Source organism: Chlamydotis macqueenii, chromosome 7 (assembly GCF_036417535.1).
Source record: "Chlamydotis macqueenii isolate bChlMac1 chromosome 7, bChlMac1.mat, whole genome shotgun sequence".
Lineage (NCBI taxonomy): Eukaryota > Metazoa > Chordata > Aves > Otidiformes > Otididae > Chlamydotis > Chlamydotis macqueenii.
The window spans coordinates 22,454,417-22,471,344 of record NC_141562.1 but is presented as its reverse complement, the minus strand read 5'-3'; the positions used below and the strand labels follow the sequence as shown (position 1 = coordinate 22,471,344).

The following is a 16,928-nucleotide window of genomic DNA, read 5'->3' as shown; positions in this document are numbered from 1 at the left end:
TGCATGCTTATTTTACAGTGCTGTGTTATAAGAAAGCATTAAGCATGTTATTAAATACAGTGACAGAGATTTTTCAAGACTAATTCATTCTTGCAGTTATATTTGTCATATTTTTAAAGACAGCTGAAGTTTAGGGTAGATTATATTTTACTGTGTCTGGGGAGAGGAGAACTGAGGCTAAATGAAATACTTCCCATGTGCAGATAAGATTTCAAACAAGGGTTGAATCTAGTTTGTGCATCCCATTATGTTTTGATTCAAGATAATCTCTTAAGTATAAGGACTATAGTGAAACTATTCAACAAATTGCATTTATTAATTTCCTAATTAGTGAAGAAATTCAGTAGAACTTCATGCGGAAGTATTTCCTTATTCTTCACTGAAAAGATAACACTAAAATACCTTAAACTCCAGATCTGTGGCATATCCTCTGATAGACGCTATACAATACCTAATGCATTGCAGTTTTGCAATAGATAAAGAAAACTGGAAACTTGCATTTTACTTGTGGATAAGTTTATTTAAACATTTGTAAATGATACTAAGTCAGTATATTATTTATTTCTATGTGCATGCAGTTGTTGTCAAGATATGCAGATAGCATTGTCAAGCCTACAGCGTAGTAACTAAGAATTTTAGGCAGTATGATGCTGAAAACGTCTAGAAACAATGTCTGACCCTTCTTTGATTGCACTGTGAGGTTTCTTTGGTATACATAATTATAAGTAGTGCCAGCTTTTCATTAAGTTAAAATGCAAATTTCAAAGTGTGCTCCATAGAAAGGAATTCTCAAAAGGAAGTATCCATTGAAAGAAAGAGATAGCAATAGCAGGCAGCCTCCTGAATGATTTTTAATGAAAAATCTAGTTTAAAAGCAAGAAAGTCAGAACTTTATTGTGTGTAGATGCTACTGAAGTAAAAAAAATGTACATGAAAGGCTTATCCTTTATTTTTTCAAAACACCTGTCATGCCCCTTTGAACCTTGGCTAACCTTGGCTAAATTCTTACTTATCTATTTTACAGTTCCGAATACTAGCAGATAAAAAGATCGGAGAGCATTGCTGAATTTGGTCCACAGCCTGAGGCGAAACCCTATTACTGTTTAAAACAATGAGGCAAAAAAATTCTTCTTTAAATTGGTTTCACAATCTTCATTGACAGATAGTTCTGTTGGGGGAGGAGAGAAGAAACAAAAAGAGGTAAAGAGACGTTATGAAATACTTCAGCGTAGTTGTGTAAAAGACATTTAAGATATTAAAATGGATCAGAATGTATTCAAGGTATGGTAATTTCAGTTAAAACACAGTAAAAATGAGTAAGATTTTGATTAAAGGACACTGAAATACAGACTAGACCATCTATTAACTATTTTTAATTGTGCAGGTTATTAACACTTCTAAAGCAGTCATTTGCTCCATCTTCAGTTAATAGATTAGTTTTAACATAAATTTTAATTGTTTCTCAATAAAAATCAGTTGAAATTTTTTCTAGCTATAAGGATATAATCCCTGTCTCCTTGCTAAAACTGAGCTGATAGAATCTCGTCTGAGGAAGGAGTGTATCCTGCTGAGGACTCATGCATAAGCTAGCTTCATACCACAGCTGAACAGTAACACTAAAAATTCTTACCGGCAATGAGTAGAGGAGCACTGCTGCAAACAAGAGTAAAATCAGCAAGATGATAAGGCCTATAAAGAGCCATTTAAACCTGCGCCACACAATGAATTTCAGTGTCTTGCAGGGATTTGTAAACCAAAGGAAGGAAGTATCTGGTCGGCTGCATTTTGAAAGAAAAAAGTATTACTCATACTATAAAGAAAGGGAATACTTAAGCGTGAGAGTACAACACATTAAAACACTCTGGTCTGGAGGCTGAAGAAAACACAGGTAGTTTTGTAAAGTAAGATAGCAGTTTCGGTAAACGTGTGCTGAAAACCTGAAACCACCTTGCATTTTATCCTAAGGCTTGTGGAAGTAAACAAGACTGGCTTTTATAAATAAAGTTTTGCAAAGGATAATTGATGTCTAATAGATCCTTTACTGCATACAGATTTTGTCAAGAACATCACAATAGCTAGGTACTATATATTTCTCAAGCTAGTGAGAGAAAAATATCTTACTTTGGTAGATCTAGCTTGGGGTTCATGTTGGGTTCATCTCTCCCTTTACCAGCTGGCCTTTCCTCAGCTTCTTTTTCATTGACAACTTCCAATGTCATTTCCACTTTACCCTTCAGAAAATATGGCATGGGACAAGCATCTTAGTGAAACAGCACCAACAGTACTTGTTTGGTACTTATACAGCAGAGTCTGGGATCAGTTCATTGTGTGCGTCTGTGTGTTTTCCTTTTCCTTCTCAAAATGTACTTATTTCTGCACTATGACGCTGTCACAACACAGTATCAGAGAATGACAAATATAAAAAAAAATCGCAGTACATAAAATGGTTCTACTAATTCATTTGTAGTTCTCTTTTAAGCTTAAAAAACATTTTTTTTCTCCAATTTAGCAAAACAAAAACAGTTCTTCTCTTCTTTCAAGAGCAAACTAAAAGCAATTCTTCTCTTATTTCAAGAAGAACCCGAGGACTGCGTCTTTTCCAAATGACTAGGCATCTCATTTTTTTATATTGCTATGGCTGATAGATATTTCTGAATATTTTTCCTCATTTATTAAATTCCAGTAGTAAAGTTTAAAGGCGAAAACATTAGAGGAAGCAGACACACTCGAAAGGCTTAATATTCTAGTAAGTGATAAATATGCATTTATATTCATCATAGAACAGGTTAAAATGCTTTAGGTCTTCCGATTGCCCTCATAATCACACAAGTAGTCTGGGTTCTCAGTGTATAAATTATATTTGCTGTATACAAAAATGCTTTGTATTTAAACTTTTTTTTTCTTTAGACTTCAGTGCATTTAGGGTGTCTGGCGTTTCTGCCAAGCAATAACAAACGTGATCAATTCATGCACACAAAACTCTGTTGGCTGCTTTGGCGAGATACCATAGAATCATAGAATCGGATCGCAGAATAGTTGAATAGTTTGAGTTGGAAGATTGCCAGAGTCCTTCAAGTTAAACAGAGTTAAAAACAAAATAAATAAATTTAAGTATTAAACTCATACTTTAAACCAAAAAATTGTTGATGGAGCAAAAGTCCTGAACTTGTGCATGGAATGTTCTATTTACTCCTCCTCTGCCTATCCACTGAAAGCTAACAGCTGAGGAAGGGACTCTTTACAGTCTTTCTTTATAATTTGAAAAGCAAGATGAGGACGTTTTAAGTACTTTTTAAAGAAGTGATAATCATACCGCTAAAATACGGGAGCCATCCTTTTCAACATAACATGGCCACCATCCTTTCATGGATTTCTGTTCAAAGAGAGAGGCAATTCTGGGAGCCTTCTGAGAACTGTCTGCCTTGTATTCTGGAAGCATGTCTATATTGCACTTCTCTGGAACTTTTGCTGGCATGATTGTTTTATGTAAATCAAGTTCTACACAGCCTAGGAGATGGATTAAAAAAAAATAAACAGTGCATAATACAACCAACCATACAGGATAGCAGTTCAACATCAATCTTTCCTATCTCTAAACATATTCACAGAAAAAACAGTGAACAGACACATTACATTCTTGTTGGTCTAAGGATGTTGAGATGCAGGGGAGTGGGACACATCAGGCTGTGTTCAAGCCCATCTTGCTTGTGTTGAAAGCGCTGCTGTTGATAAGTTGGACTTAGCAAGCTCTCCTCCCCCTTTTTTAATGCAAGATCACTTGATTCTTAATAGAGGGTTTTTTTTTTTCCCCATACACCTAACAGAAGATAACCAAATACAGCAATGTAATACTAATGTAATTCTGATAGTTAAATGCATGATTTAGCTAATTTTAATGATGGTTATGAATCAATGATTTGTTTTGAGATTTTGAGGCCTATATAGTTTGCATGTAAGCTAAAGACTTTGGAGCTGTTTTAATATGGGGAGAGAATCTTCTGCAGAGCAGTATCTCTACAAAAAGTAGGGATTAATAGTGGTGCGAAGAAGATTGCTTAGCCTAAATTACAGCCTTATGTCAATACTCTTATTTAGAATTGAAATATTCTTGTGTTAAGAAACTTTACTTAAAGAAAAAAGCAAAGTTAAGTTTTCATGCACATTATCATTTAATGCACTTTGTGATAGGCCTTACCTGAATGAAAAGAAGCTTGGTTTACCTGCAAGTAGGCCTTTACTGAGTGAATATTCACTCATTCATTCATGATCGCAAGTAACTCTACCGTGTGGGAAAGCAGGAGTGTATTTGCATGCTCAGTGTCTCACGTTGTAAACACAATCCTTATGCAGTAATTATAAAATTGTTCATTTTTATCTCTTACTTTGAAACAACAATAATTAGTTTCTTAGAAGTCTTACCCAGATAGTCATCCAAGGAGAACTTATCATTATCCCATATTTGAATGATCAGTTTAGGTGGGATTCTGAATTCTGTCTTGTCAAGACTCCAAAAATGTTCCTAAAATTTTAAAAAAACAAAAGCTTTTAAAAATTACTCATGAAAATTCAAAGTTGTGGTCTGTTAATACTTGTGAATTCTGGGGTTGCTGGAAATATTAAGGATCTAAGCTTGCCGTTGCTAAGAGGAGACTGCTGTTGTTTCCATTGTGTTGTTCCTGGCTCCGAGGCAAAATTGAATCTGTTTCTGAGATAGCAGTTCGATAAAAGTATGCAGAACCCAGCCAAACTGTCTCAATATGTAGGTACTAAATTACAAACTAATTACAATCTGTGTTGTAAGAAGTACTGAAATTTTTAGAAATACTTACCTTTTTGGAAACTATACAGAGTTGCTCTGCTGGGAGATAGTCAAAAGGGAAGACAAATCTCCAGTTAAAGTTCCCTTCACCATCCAATGATCGGTAGTGAACATCAGTTTTCTGCTTATTTTCTTCATTACCAGGCATCCATCTGAAAATACAGTAAGATGTGTCTGGTGTGTGCAGTGGGCCTACATTGGTGCTTGTTTGTACTGTAACCATGTCATTAAGTGGTTGCAAACAAGCTGTAAGAGTTCCTCACAGAGGGCTGGACAGTCTTCACACCCTTGCTCAGTTTGGTTCCAATTTGGCACTGTAAATAGGAAGACCTGAACTGAATTTCTGATCTGCTAAGACCAGTACTGTACCAGTGGTGGGTTGTTGGCCGGGTTTTTAAATTTCTTTTTTTTTTTTAGGAGAAATTAGATCACTAGTCTAGTAGTGTGTTTCTCTGTTTTCTATTGAGTTATTTACATTAAGACTAGGAAATGTTAAAAGTAAGAATCCAGGTTACACAGCACCAAAGCTAACTCATTATCTTTTCAGTTGCTTCCCATTTCAAGAGATGAACTTCTGGAATTTTTCACTGCATAGTAACTGGTTGTGCTTTATCTCATAATACTTCTCTGAGGTTAGCACTATTTCAGAGGCTGTAGTGTGCACTGACTTGGCTGAAACAAATAATCTTTGGAACCCATGGTCTAGGCATTCCCAGGACATTCTGAATGTCTTTCATTTATAAGTGTTACATGAGAGTGCTCCTACCCTTTCACGTAAATGTCACTCATTTCTTCCCCTGTGATGCTCTTTTCATCCAGAAGGACATCTTTGGTGTTCCAGACAATCACCCGCAAGATATACCTAAAAGAAAAGATGTTTGGGGAAAGAAAATTGAATTGCCTTTGTCAGGGCTGCTAGATGGTGTACAGTATATACGGATACTTACTTCTTGGCTTTTCGGGGAGTGATGTTGAAGGGAGGGCCAGGAGGTCCTAAGCTTTTGGGGAAAACATCAACCCACATCTGGATCTTTCCCTGTAGCAGTGGAGAAGATGGATCAGGGATTGGAAAAAATTGTTTACAATGAGGGTGCTAAAATGCTGGAACAGGTTGCCCAGAGAGGTGGTAGGTGCCCCCATCCCTGGAAGCATTCAAGGTCAGGTTGGACGGGGCTCTGAGCAACCTGATCTGGTGGAAGGTGTCCCTGCTCATTGCAGAGGAGGTTGGACTAGATGGCTTTTACAGATCCCTTCCAACCCAAACTATTCTATGAGTCTGTGATTGTTTGTTGTATCTACGTTTGACACAATAATTCCATAGACCTGCCTACTGACATGCTTAATACTAATTTCAGCCACAGAGCAGAGCTCACTCATGTTACCAATGTCAGAACTTCTACAGACTTCACATAGAAGCAAGCCCAATCCCTCATAAACTTCTTCAAATGAACAATGCCAAGAATTCAGAAGATGTAGGGATGTTAATTCCTAGTGAATTCAGTGCAAGTTCGGTGCCTAAATAGTTCTCATTCTGTAGGTCCAAGTTTCTGTTCTCTCAGAGGTGGTATTAAGTACAGCGTCATACATGTGGCTGATATTTTGCAGCTGGTGGCCTACCCAGTGTAAATGATCAGTCTCCTTAACTAGACTCTGAAGCAAAGCACCCACTGCAGGTTTTATACTCTATTTCAAATGCAAGCTCCTTTATTTCTGCAGATTACTCTTCTGGTTGCTGTAGAAACTCAAAAAAACAACCACTGATGAGTTAGTAAATGCTAGAAAACAAATGTTGGGCTTTGCTCTTCTCTAACAGAGAGGTCCAGTAGAAGACTTCACACTTAAACTAGCACTTCTAGCCTTTCTTGTAGAGAAATGCCAAGTTTGGTCTCATTTGTTGAATGTAGTTAGGAAGCTCTGGAGCCAGGCTGTCTCTTTTATTGTTGATGAAGTATTCCAGTTTATTTTAGTAACAAAAGAATAAATAAATCAATCTTTCCCAATTTCCACTGTTAGTATTTAAGGTGTCATTCAGGTGTCTTAATAGCAAAACATAACTGCATTTTGTTATGTTTCTAGACAAACCTGCTGTAGTTTCTCAGCCAAGTAATATTAATTTTAGCCCTCTTCCCCCTGAGTGATACCACTCTTTTGACAACATGATATAAACGCAGGAGCACTCCATTTCTGCATTCGAGAAACCAGAAGTAAACTGGTTCATAGTACCTGGGAGATGTTGGGCTGGAAGGTGCTATATAAGGTCCTTGTCTCCACATGTTCAGGTACCAAACCCTGAGTTCTGAGGATATGAAGGGCTAGCCGCTCTTCACCTGGACCAAGATGCTGATGCAAAATTTTGTTAGCCTCTGAAATAAAAAATTGAAAAAGAACAGGGGCTCATGAACCAGAATTTGCATCTGAACTTTAAAAAAAACCAACAAACAGATATTTAAAATTGAGCAGAAAACTATGCTCAGCATTAAAAAAATCAAAGAAAGATTTTTTTTCTAATTTTCCATAAATAACTGAAAAGTTTTATATTTGTATCAATATGAATTTAAGACAGAAGTATGAAATAAGGCAACAAGCTCACCAGCTTCCTCCAAAGTATAGTCTCGTCCCCCGTAGTTAATCTTTCTGCCATTCTCAGAGAGGATAGGAGGAGTATAGCCTTTAAACCTGGCTACGTTTTGCAATAACTGGGTTGGTTTTAGTTGATCACGCCAAGTATTCACACCTGAACTTTTAGGAAAGCAACAGAAATACATCCTAAAATTATTCACCATTCAGGGCATTTATATGTCATGTAAAATGTATTTATTAAACTAATTCAGGAAGGGCAGCACTGTAACTGCCTAGATTGAGGCCACTTGAGTTTGATACAGTGACATAATTTTGTATAGCTTAATTACCTTCCAAGAGAGAGTGCTTTTTTTTCTTTACATATCAAAATAAATTATGCTAACAGATGCTTTCTTATTTATTTCCATTAGTAGGTCAGAAAATTCTGTTAAGTGTGTGTTCTCTATGCAGAAATAACACACATTACCATATAAAGAGAATATTAAAATGTCTGACATAATGGTTTTCAGTCAGGGCTCTTCTGAAGACTTTGCAGCTTAGCTTGGAATGCAGATGATGTGAGATGATGAGTGAGCATCACAAACACCCACGAGAAGCCATAGCACTGTTTTTTAACCATATACTTATGATGAAGGAAGCCCAGATGTTTTACAGAGACTGCACACTAGATCTTACAGATAAAAATTTTCAATAGACAAAATTACTTACATGCAATACTGCTGTGGGATGCCACAGTGAGCTCCATAACGAGAAAGGAATCTGTTCTCAAGATCAATTATGGTTTCACCCACTTTTTCATCACGAGTCAATGTGTCGTAGTCATAGATTGAAATTTTCAGATCCTTTTCTTGAGGCAAGAAGCAGTTGAGTTCATACATTCTAAACATAAAAATGTCCAGTTAATGCTATTGCTCTTTCGAGCAATACTTTTTATTTTTAAACTTAAAAAAAACCCCTTATAAAACACCACTGTTTTTAGTTTATTTTTGAGCAATAGCCTTTATAAGGTATCAAAGGGATGCTTCCAATGCATCTAGCTGTCCTACAGACAACAGACTGTACACTTTTCTCAAATTAATTCTCTGAATCTACTTTCAAGATCTGCAGCCTCATAGTTTCTACTGCTGCTGAATCCATTACCCTTGAGGTAACATATTCCATGGTTAATTATTCTCTGCATCTTTTTTTTTTTTTGTTGGTTTTATTTCTAGTCTAACTTTTTAGCTTTGACTTCCAGAATAATTCTGGAAAAAAATTTGAATTTGGAAGGTACTTTGTACTCATAATCAAGTCTCTTTGCTGGGCATTTCTTTGCATAATCTGAACAATTTAAATCCTGTAGCACGTCATTGCAAAGTATGCTTTCCACACTCTTCATAATCCTTCTAGTCCTCCTCTACTAACTTTGTAATTTATCAAAATCCTTCTCTAATTCTGGACACCAAACCAGACCCAGAATTTCATTAGCAATTATAAAAATAATGTAACCTTTCCATTCCTAATTACTACTTTTCTATCCATGTATTTCAAAGATACCATTAGCCTTTGAAGGAAAAAACAGTGTACTGGCCATACATGTTAAACTGATTATTCATTGTGACACCCAAGTAGTTTTCAGAATAAAAAGTTTCTCCATATTCTATAAGCATATACTTTTTTTATTCTTTATGCATAACACAGGGCAGTTTTAAGATATATATATTGTTTGACTTTGTGCAATTTACCCGTGTGATACAGAAAATCTATAGACTTTTCAAACACCTGTGTTGTCCAGTGATTTCAAAGGGAAATACTTTATGCAACTTTACTCACAATTACCTGTCAGTATATAACTATGAATAGAGCAATGAATATTTCAAATAATGGTTTATCTTAAAAAATTGGAAAACATTCTAAAATACAATAAATAGAAAATACAAAAAATTTTATTACCTGCCAAAAATTGGGTTGAGAGTATTAGGCACATAATTATCTCTGTCTTCAATTACTTTTTTACCTAGGGATATTTTTATATAAGGATCACACTATTTAAAATAAGAAAAAAAAAATTGTTAAGAAGTAGTTATCAAGTCTAACTTTATTTAAAATATACTACAGCAGAGTTAGCTCACAGACATTCGAAAAGCAAAAAGTCTCACCAGCCCATTATTGTCCTGAGGTTGAAGCTGCAAAGCTCGAACAATATAAATTCGCACAATACACTCCTGAGGGCCACTGTCTGGTAGCTCACGGAACTGGCGAGGAGGAGCTGGAATAGTGGGATCGTCAGGTAATGCATAGATTTTAAAGGATCCCTAAAAAAGAATATAAAGACTCCGTCAAGTTAAGTGTAGAAAAGTTAATCTGCTAGGTTTGTTTTTTCTTATTTACCCTACACATACACACGCTGTTTTATACAGAAATAGCAAAATTACAGCCTGATACACAGTCACTTAGAAGTCTTTGGTTTGACTTTAGGGGGCTTTTGATACAACTTACTACAAAGGCAAGGTTATATCCTTAGCCAATTTAAATCAATACTGCTTGTCTGATTTCAACACAATTACTCGGTTTGCTCCAGTTAGAAATATGTAACATATAGTTCATACTTGTTTCCCTCTCCAAAGCATCATTTAGTGTTTGATTTTTTTTTGTGGTTGGGTGGTTTGTTTGTGTTTTGTTTTGTTTTTAACATACAATGTTAATGTTATTTTAACCTTGAAAAGTCATAGACAGAGTCACAGAAATAGTACAAAATACCTTTTCCTAATAAATTCTAAAAATGTACTTCACTGAGAACATTTGCAGGTGACAGTTTAGCCCTGTTGAAGAGGTTATCAGGGAAGGTTCTGTTCCACAGGTATCAGGGAAGATGGCATTAGCAGGAATGATATTTCTTTTAAATTAACATGTAGCACACTTAGTGTGAGCAATGCGTAGCTGTGCCTTCCTTGAAAAAGAAGGGTGTGTACGTAAGTAGTTATAAGTATCTGTTGCCCCTATTAATGTATGCGTCCATATTAAGCTCAAATGCTCACACGTAGACGTAAAGGATAACCACTTACAGCCAAAGGACTGCATCTAGCATTTGGTTGCTGCCCAGTATTTGAAATTTACCTTGAACTCCCCAACCACTGACGGATCATCACTGTCCTCAGATTTGCCTCTGTATAGTTTAAATGTATCACAGAAGTCTGTTAAGCTATTAAATTCAGGCACTTTTTCCAATTCAGTGTCATACACCTAAAGAAAACAAAAGGAAAACAAAAACGCAGTTTAGAAATTATCATACGTATCAGCTCCACCATTGTGGCATTGCAACGTGTATCAAATGTTTGATGGAATACCTTAAGGAACCAAAGCGTTTGGAACTATTTTTATATCACAGTGGAAGCAAATGCAATGTTTGAAGAACATGCTATCAAGCTTCAATTAGGCCTTGTTAAAAACAGAGTAAATAGCATTTCACAAACATATCTTTACTTTCTTCGTTAGGTGTTATTAGATGAGAAATCAAAGTGGTCTCGCTTCAACTTCTAACCAACAGACAGCAGAAGTACTGATCCTGTGTGTTCATACTTTCTCAGTGTGTAGGTTTATTTAAGATCTGGCTTGCACACAAAGAAATCAAGAGTAAAATTCCATGTGACTGAAGGTTAGATTAAACTCTTAATACATCTCTTAATAAGTGGAGTTAAGTAGAAAAGCAGCACAGAATCTTCTTAAAACTTTCATTTCACCACATGAATTAGTAATAGACATTTACTGGAAATCACGTACAGTTAAATTTTGAAGAGTATTTTAAAAAAACAAAGGTCACAGCTCTGACCAGGTTTTGGGTCTATAAACATGGAGATATGTTCATTTATTTTAATCCTGACCAGTACCTTTAAAGTGTCATATCCTTTTTTAATATACTGTCCACATTTTTCATGTTCTCCTATTGAAGCATAAAATTTGCTCCACCAATCGACAATTTCTTCCTCCTTAAAGAAAAGCAAATAAAAAAGTGGGAGATAAAGCCTCTTTTATATCATGCTGTACAGCAGAAACAATGAACAATTAACCATACTACAAGATAATATACTCTAAAACTTATCAGTTAAGTAATATTAAAGGTTTATCTGAAAGAGAATTAGAATGCCAATATTAAGGCTAAAAAGATGAATTTCTCTTTCCCAGCTATCTAGTCTATAATCCAGCTGCAGTGATAGTCAACAGCCAGCCATCTTCAAACAAGCAATTAATTACTGGTACCTAGATACCTATCTCAAAAGACTCATTTCTGGAGGTGTATATATTGCTCTCCTCCATCTTCTGGCAGTGCATCACAGCCGAGCCACCTAAGTGCTAGATTACTTCAGTCAGAGGAAGTGAATGTACACTTAGCCAGTGCAGTCATTGTTTCAGCTGTAAAAACTACAGGGAACATGTTGAAAACTTTTTCCCGAGGGATAAATCTCCTAGTTTGCTTTCAGCATTCCCATTTATTTCAAAACTGTTGCCATACAGTAACACTGGGATAGACCTGTAACCATACATCTTTCCATTAAAACCAGCGGAGATTGTATTGTGACAGAATCTTAGTTGGAGATCTACTTTAATGTTTACCAAATGCAGCTGAAAAGAATAAGCAGTGAGTCTTGCCCTCTTAAAAATAATATTTCAATGAGCTTCATGAAGCCCTAGATGCTAGCAATCTATATCATTCCACTAAGACAGTATTTCTGTGGAGTTTTAAATATTTTTATTTATTTAAGTCAGATAATCACTTTGTTCAACAGAGTGCTATTTTTTTTTTATTTATCCATGGGGACTGCATAATATAATTATTTGCCCCTGAAAACATACTTCAGTTGGTAATGAATAGTATTCAGTCACTGTTAATGAACAGTGTCAATTTGAAAAAAAATCTTCAAGATTGCTTGGATTTCATGAGTCTTAAAGTACTATACAGATCATTAAATGTGAGGTTGCTTTTTTAATGTCTAGGGGTTATTATTTCAGTCTTGCATATTTTCCCTATTTACCATTTTACAAGTTAATTGTAGGTTTTATGTCAAACATTTGCAGAGGTTACTGTTCTGATCTGCATGCTTAAAATGCTAATTTAGGAAGCAGTATTGATATACTAATTTTCAATCAGAGCTCTCATTTACAAGAAAGCAATATGTAGATTTTAAAAATTAGTATACATTACCTTTTCTGTAAGCTGCTCATGAGGATCAATTCATAAAAAAGAGTAAAATAAAAACAATGGTAAGGATATGATTTGTACAATTTTATACAGTTAAATAGGGTTTAAAAGTTTAGGTGCTATATATAGGATGTGTGTAAAGTAAGTTACTAACATCAATAATTTATAAATAGTTTTGAAGAATATTCAGACACCATGTGTTTAACTTGTTTTTGCTGCTGTCAGTATGTCCTAGATGTTGAACTGGAGCATATATAAAAACATTTTTAAAAGCAAGTTTTCAGGACTGTAAGACATCTTCACATAGCAAAGCAAAACTGCGAGAAACTTTGTTTTCTTATTGTATCATTGCAGTGTTACACTCTGGATTCTATTTATTGATTTCCACAGTAGCATAAGTCCCTGCTTTCATCTCTGGTTGCAGAGTGCATTGGATCTGATTCATTTCAGATGAAAAATGTTTTTAAGAGCATTTACAAAACTGAATCTATTTCAGAGATTCTTTTCCAAGCCAATTTTGCATACATAAAATTCAAGTGTTTTTTTTGCCCTTTTTGAATATTTACTTCTTTATAAAACAGTTTGCTAATGCTCAGCAGCCTTTTCCCTTTTCCTTTTACTATCTTTTTTTCAATTGTTTACAGGCTGTGGATTTTCAGGAGTCTGAAAAAAAAAGGTGAAGAATTATAAAGTACAGTAACGAGTACATGTGTCTATGGATGTATCCGTGTAAGTGTAATAACAATCTGCACAATCCAAAATGCTTCACCTATTAAATCACAACACTGTTAATTATGACCCAGTAGTCCATTAAGAGCAAGCATCATGCATCCCATTTGGAAGCCATGATTAGCAAGTGTGATTTGTACTAGTGTTTATATATCAGACATTGAGTTTTAATTTAAAGGCATGATCCATAAATTTTTGTGCAAAGCGGAAGAAATATGCAAAACATTTTCTGAAAACAAGCCAAATGCATCAATAGGTCAGGACATCACTTTGGTATATCATACTCATTTACTCCCATTTATCTTCTGTAAGTAATTATCTTGCTGGGATGTTTATGTCTACTGCATTTTAGTAGTCTTGTCTAATGTCAAATCAGAAATACAGCATAATTTTTTCAAATTTGCATAGGACTGTCAGATTTTCAGAAACCATATCATTAGTGATTTGCAAAACTTGCAGAATTCATGAGATAGTTTTGGATACTTTGCCATATTTAAATTTCACTTTGTTTAAACACTGGTTTGTAATGTTGACAACATGAAGAGTAGCTTGTATAATTATGCAATAAATAAACTCCCAATTTAAAGCCTTTTCACAAAATATATTGTGTAGAACTCTGAATCTTTCATCAAAGCATAATATTGGAAGAGTTTAAATTAGGGTTTGTGGGCTTGTTTTTTATTTTTTCCCCCTTGATATACCTTCAAATGTCTTTTCAAATAATGCACTTGGTAGCTTTGTGAAGAGGTTAAGAAAAAAAAAATTGAAACCGTAAGACCTTTAAAAATTCCCAAAGCAAATAATGAGTCTTCAATATTTGGATATTATTATTATTACTAAACCTGGTAAGCCGGATCTGTGCACAGAATGCCAAAACACAGAATAAAATGCCATATGATAAATTTGAGATTTTGGAGTGAAATATTCACATGGTAAAGATCATGTAACAGCTACTCTCCTCTTTTTAATGTACCCAGTGACTTTACTGTGGATTGTTATACATGAAGTTTTCAAGACACTAACACTGAACTATTAGCTTTTTGAACATCTTGAAATTATTGGGGAAAAAAAAAAAAAAAAAAGAGATACAGTGGATCTCTAGAAAAGTTAGAGTTAGAATTTTACTTATTGTAAATTTATTTTATTCTCCAGAAAGTAGAATTTTAAACAAAGTTTAAATATTAATAGTGTGGTTAAATAATTCCTGTTGATTTTGGTGCTTTTAATAGATAGATTCCAAATAAGCTGACACACAAAAAAAGTTTTTAATAGTTCAGACATATCGTACACACATAGTAAGACACTCAGAACGATACTTTAACATTTGTAACTCATCATACTAGACTTATGAGCATAATCTCCTCCAAAATCTCTCTATGGAATAACTGCCAAGAGAAGTACAGCCTCATGACCACATCACATTAACATTCTTCCCCGATCCAACCCCGTTCTGGTCATCTCCATGCATTAGTTCGGTACATACATACATGCACTGTTGTTGGAGAAGCCATTTTGCGGAGTGCTGTTGACATACTGCTTAAACACTGGAAATTGGAATGTAATTGATGAAACTTTGGCATTTTGTGTCCTCAGTGTGTTGTCTGCATATCACTCACACTTTTCACAGTTCTACTTATTTCCATTTGAATTGTTTTGTATATTCTTTCCTCCCATATGGACGCTATCATTGTATCTAGTGTTACAATATATTTGATTCGGCTGTTGTCAAACTCTAAAAGAAATAGTGTTTCACCTTATGTAGCATTTAAAATTTTCCCTCTTATAGTTGAAATCAAGTACACAAATTCAATCACCTTTGCCAATGACTACAAAGTGCTAAGTTTTCTTCATTTTTTAAATCTCTTTCCTTGGAATTTGTAAAGGAAATAAAAATTCTCTGTACCAGCTATAAAGCATTTATATTAGAACAGAAGTTTTAATTCAGATAAAAGTTAGAGTCTGTTCTAAATTAAATATTAAGTATAATTTACATGTATGATGAAAGTAAATGTAAGAACATGGTCTATGAGATACTTGAACTAGAGTCTGAATATTACGACATTAAGATACAGAAGAAGAAATGAAGGAAGAATAATGCAATTAGTAACATACTCAAATAGAAGTGACAGTTCCAAAGTTTAAATTCAGTAGTTTTTATGTTGGGACCTCTGTAACAAAATTAAAAATTCTGTATTTTTGAAATTGTTGATTAAGAGCCTGCAAAATGACTGTACTGAAGGGCATAACTTTTGTGTTTCCTTTAAAGTAACACACCATCAGAAATTTAAGAAAACATCTTCTAGGTAAGGGGAACATTTTACAGTCCTAAAATAATTTATTTTTTTTTTCCCTGAAAAGGTACTGTCTAGAATTTGTCTTCACTCAAGTTTCAACTCAAGAGTAAAATTCTGCAAGCTGAATTATTTTTTTACCTGGAAAGTAAAATTGTATTGTGGTGGTCCTGAAAGAATCAGAGCAGTAGAGAGATTCACAAGGCACAACAGAAAAGGAAAGAAAAGAAGTGTTAGTGCAGAAAAAATTGTTTCAGTGGCATCAGTTTTGGATGACTTCATGGTAAGAGAGGCAAAGCCATGACAGTGACAAAATTAATGGCAGAAGGTCTTTGTTATCATGGCTTTGATTCTGTTCCTACCAAAGCATATACCTATCTCTAGCTCCTTTATTTAGAACCACTCAGTCTGTGCAATGTCAGGCTGCTCTAACCATCACCAGTGGACAACTGGGTCATGTTCTATCATATGCTTTCAGTAGCTAGTGAACAAGTAAATTCATTCTTAAGCCACTGAGTGAACTTTACCATGCACAAAAAGCTTTAGTTTGATGTTTACTATATGAAAACAGAGGTTGAAATTATTAACATATTTCCTTTGCTTTCCTGTCACAAAGTAACTTTGTTCCATCTGGCTTTCCAGAAGGTTGCATATGTTTCTGACAATTTTGCTGTCTAGATAGTCTCTCAGAAATCACAGATCTGACGAAGAAAGTCAAGCATCAAATTCCAAAGGTTACCTGAGCGGCTAGCAATGGCTGTGTGTCTTCCATTTCAATTACCGTGTCCTGGCGAGGTGCAGCAGAGAGTAGACTAACTGTAAGCCAAAGATTTTATTAAGGCAATATGGTGCTGGAAAAATATCTTACTAAATATTTTCATCAGATTTGAAATCCAAACGGTTACAGAAGATATAAAATAATACACTGGCTGTATGTTTGATCCTGTAAAGAAAGTAATTATTTGCCATTTTTTGCTAAAAACACACAATATATTTTTGTGCAGGATATGTAAACATTTATCAAATATATAGAATTTTAAAAAGAGTAAAACTTGGAAAAAATATAGAGGAAAATGTCAGCACTGTACTACAAGCATTCTTGCTGGAATACTGCATCATTACTTTGGTACTTAGTGTAAGGATAATCTGCAGATACTTAAATTCCAAGTTGATACTAAAGAGGAACTTCAGGGAATCAGTACACTAAGTCTGAGAGTGGACTTGCCTTTGCGCTCTGTCCTCTTATGCTCCACAGTATATTGCATTAATTAATACTCTCAGATTTATTTTTCTTTCAGATCACATTATCTTCAAATAAGTATTCATCAGTATA

General features: G+C 34.8%; 1 protein-coding gene across 2 annotated transcripts in view; it reads right to left on the bottom strand.

Annotated features, from left to right (window-relative positions):
- Window positions 1-731: 731 nt before the first annotated feature.
- MYOF (myoferlin) overlaps window positions 732-16,928 on the bottom strand; it is a 72,879-nt gene continuing 56,682 nt past the window's right edge. Inside the window, exons 38-55 of one of the 2 annotated variants that reach the window (XM_086751893.1) lie at window positions 16,335-16,411; window positions 14,792-14,848; window positions 12,579-12,590; window positions 11,266-11,364; window positions 10,496-10,621; window positions 9,538-9,693; window positions 9,332-9,423; window positions 8,108-8,278; window positions 7,410-7,558; window positions 7,043-7,182; window positions 5,767-5,855; window positions 5,586-5,681; window positions 4,830-4,971; window positions 4,420-4,519; window positions 3,314-3,507; window positions 2,122-2,231; window positions 1,631-1,778; window positions 732-1,168 (exon numbers count right to left, since the gene is read on the bottom strand). In XM_086751893.1, coding sequence (XP_086608019.1) covers window positions 1,133-1,168; window positions 1,631-1,778; window positions 2,122-2,231; window positions 3,314-3,507; window positions 4,420-4,519; window positions 4,830-4,971; window positions 5,586-5,681; window positions 5,767-5,855; window positions 7,043-7,182; window positions 7,410-7,558; window positions 8,108-8,278; window positions 9,332-9,423; window positions 9,538-9,693; window positions 10,496-10,621; window positions 11,266-11,364; window positions 12,579-12,590; window positions 14,792-14,848; window positions 16,335-16,411 — 1,994 coding nt within the window. In that variant the 3' untranslated portion in view covers window positions 732-1,132. The remainder of the gene's footprint in view (window positions 1,169-1,630; window positions 1,779-2,121; window positions 2,232-3,313; window positions 3,508-4,419; window positions 4,520-4,829; window positions 4,972-5,585; window positions 5,682-5,766; window positions 5,856-7,042; window positions 7,183-7,409; window positions 7,559-8,107; window positions 8,279-9,331; window positions 9,424-9,537; window positions 9,694-10,495; window positions 10,622-11,265; window positions 11,365-12,578; window positions 12,591-14,791; window positions 14,849-16,334; window positions 16,412-16,928) is intronic. The other variant, XM_086751892.1, reaches the window with a different exon arrangement.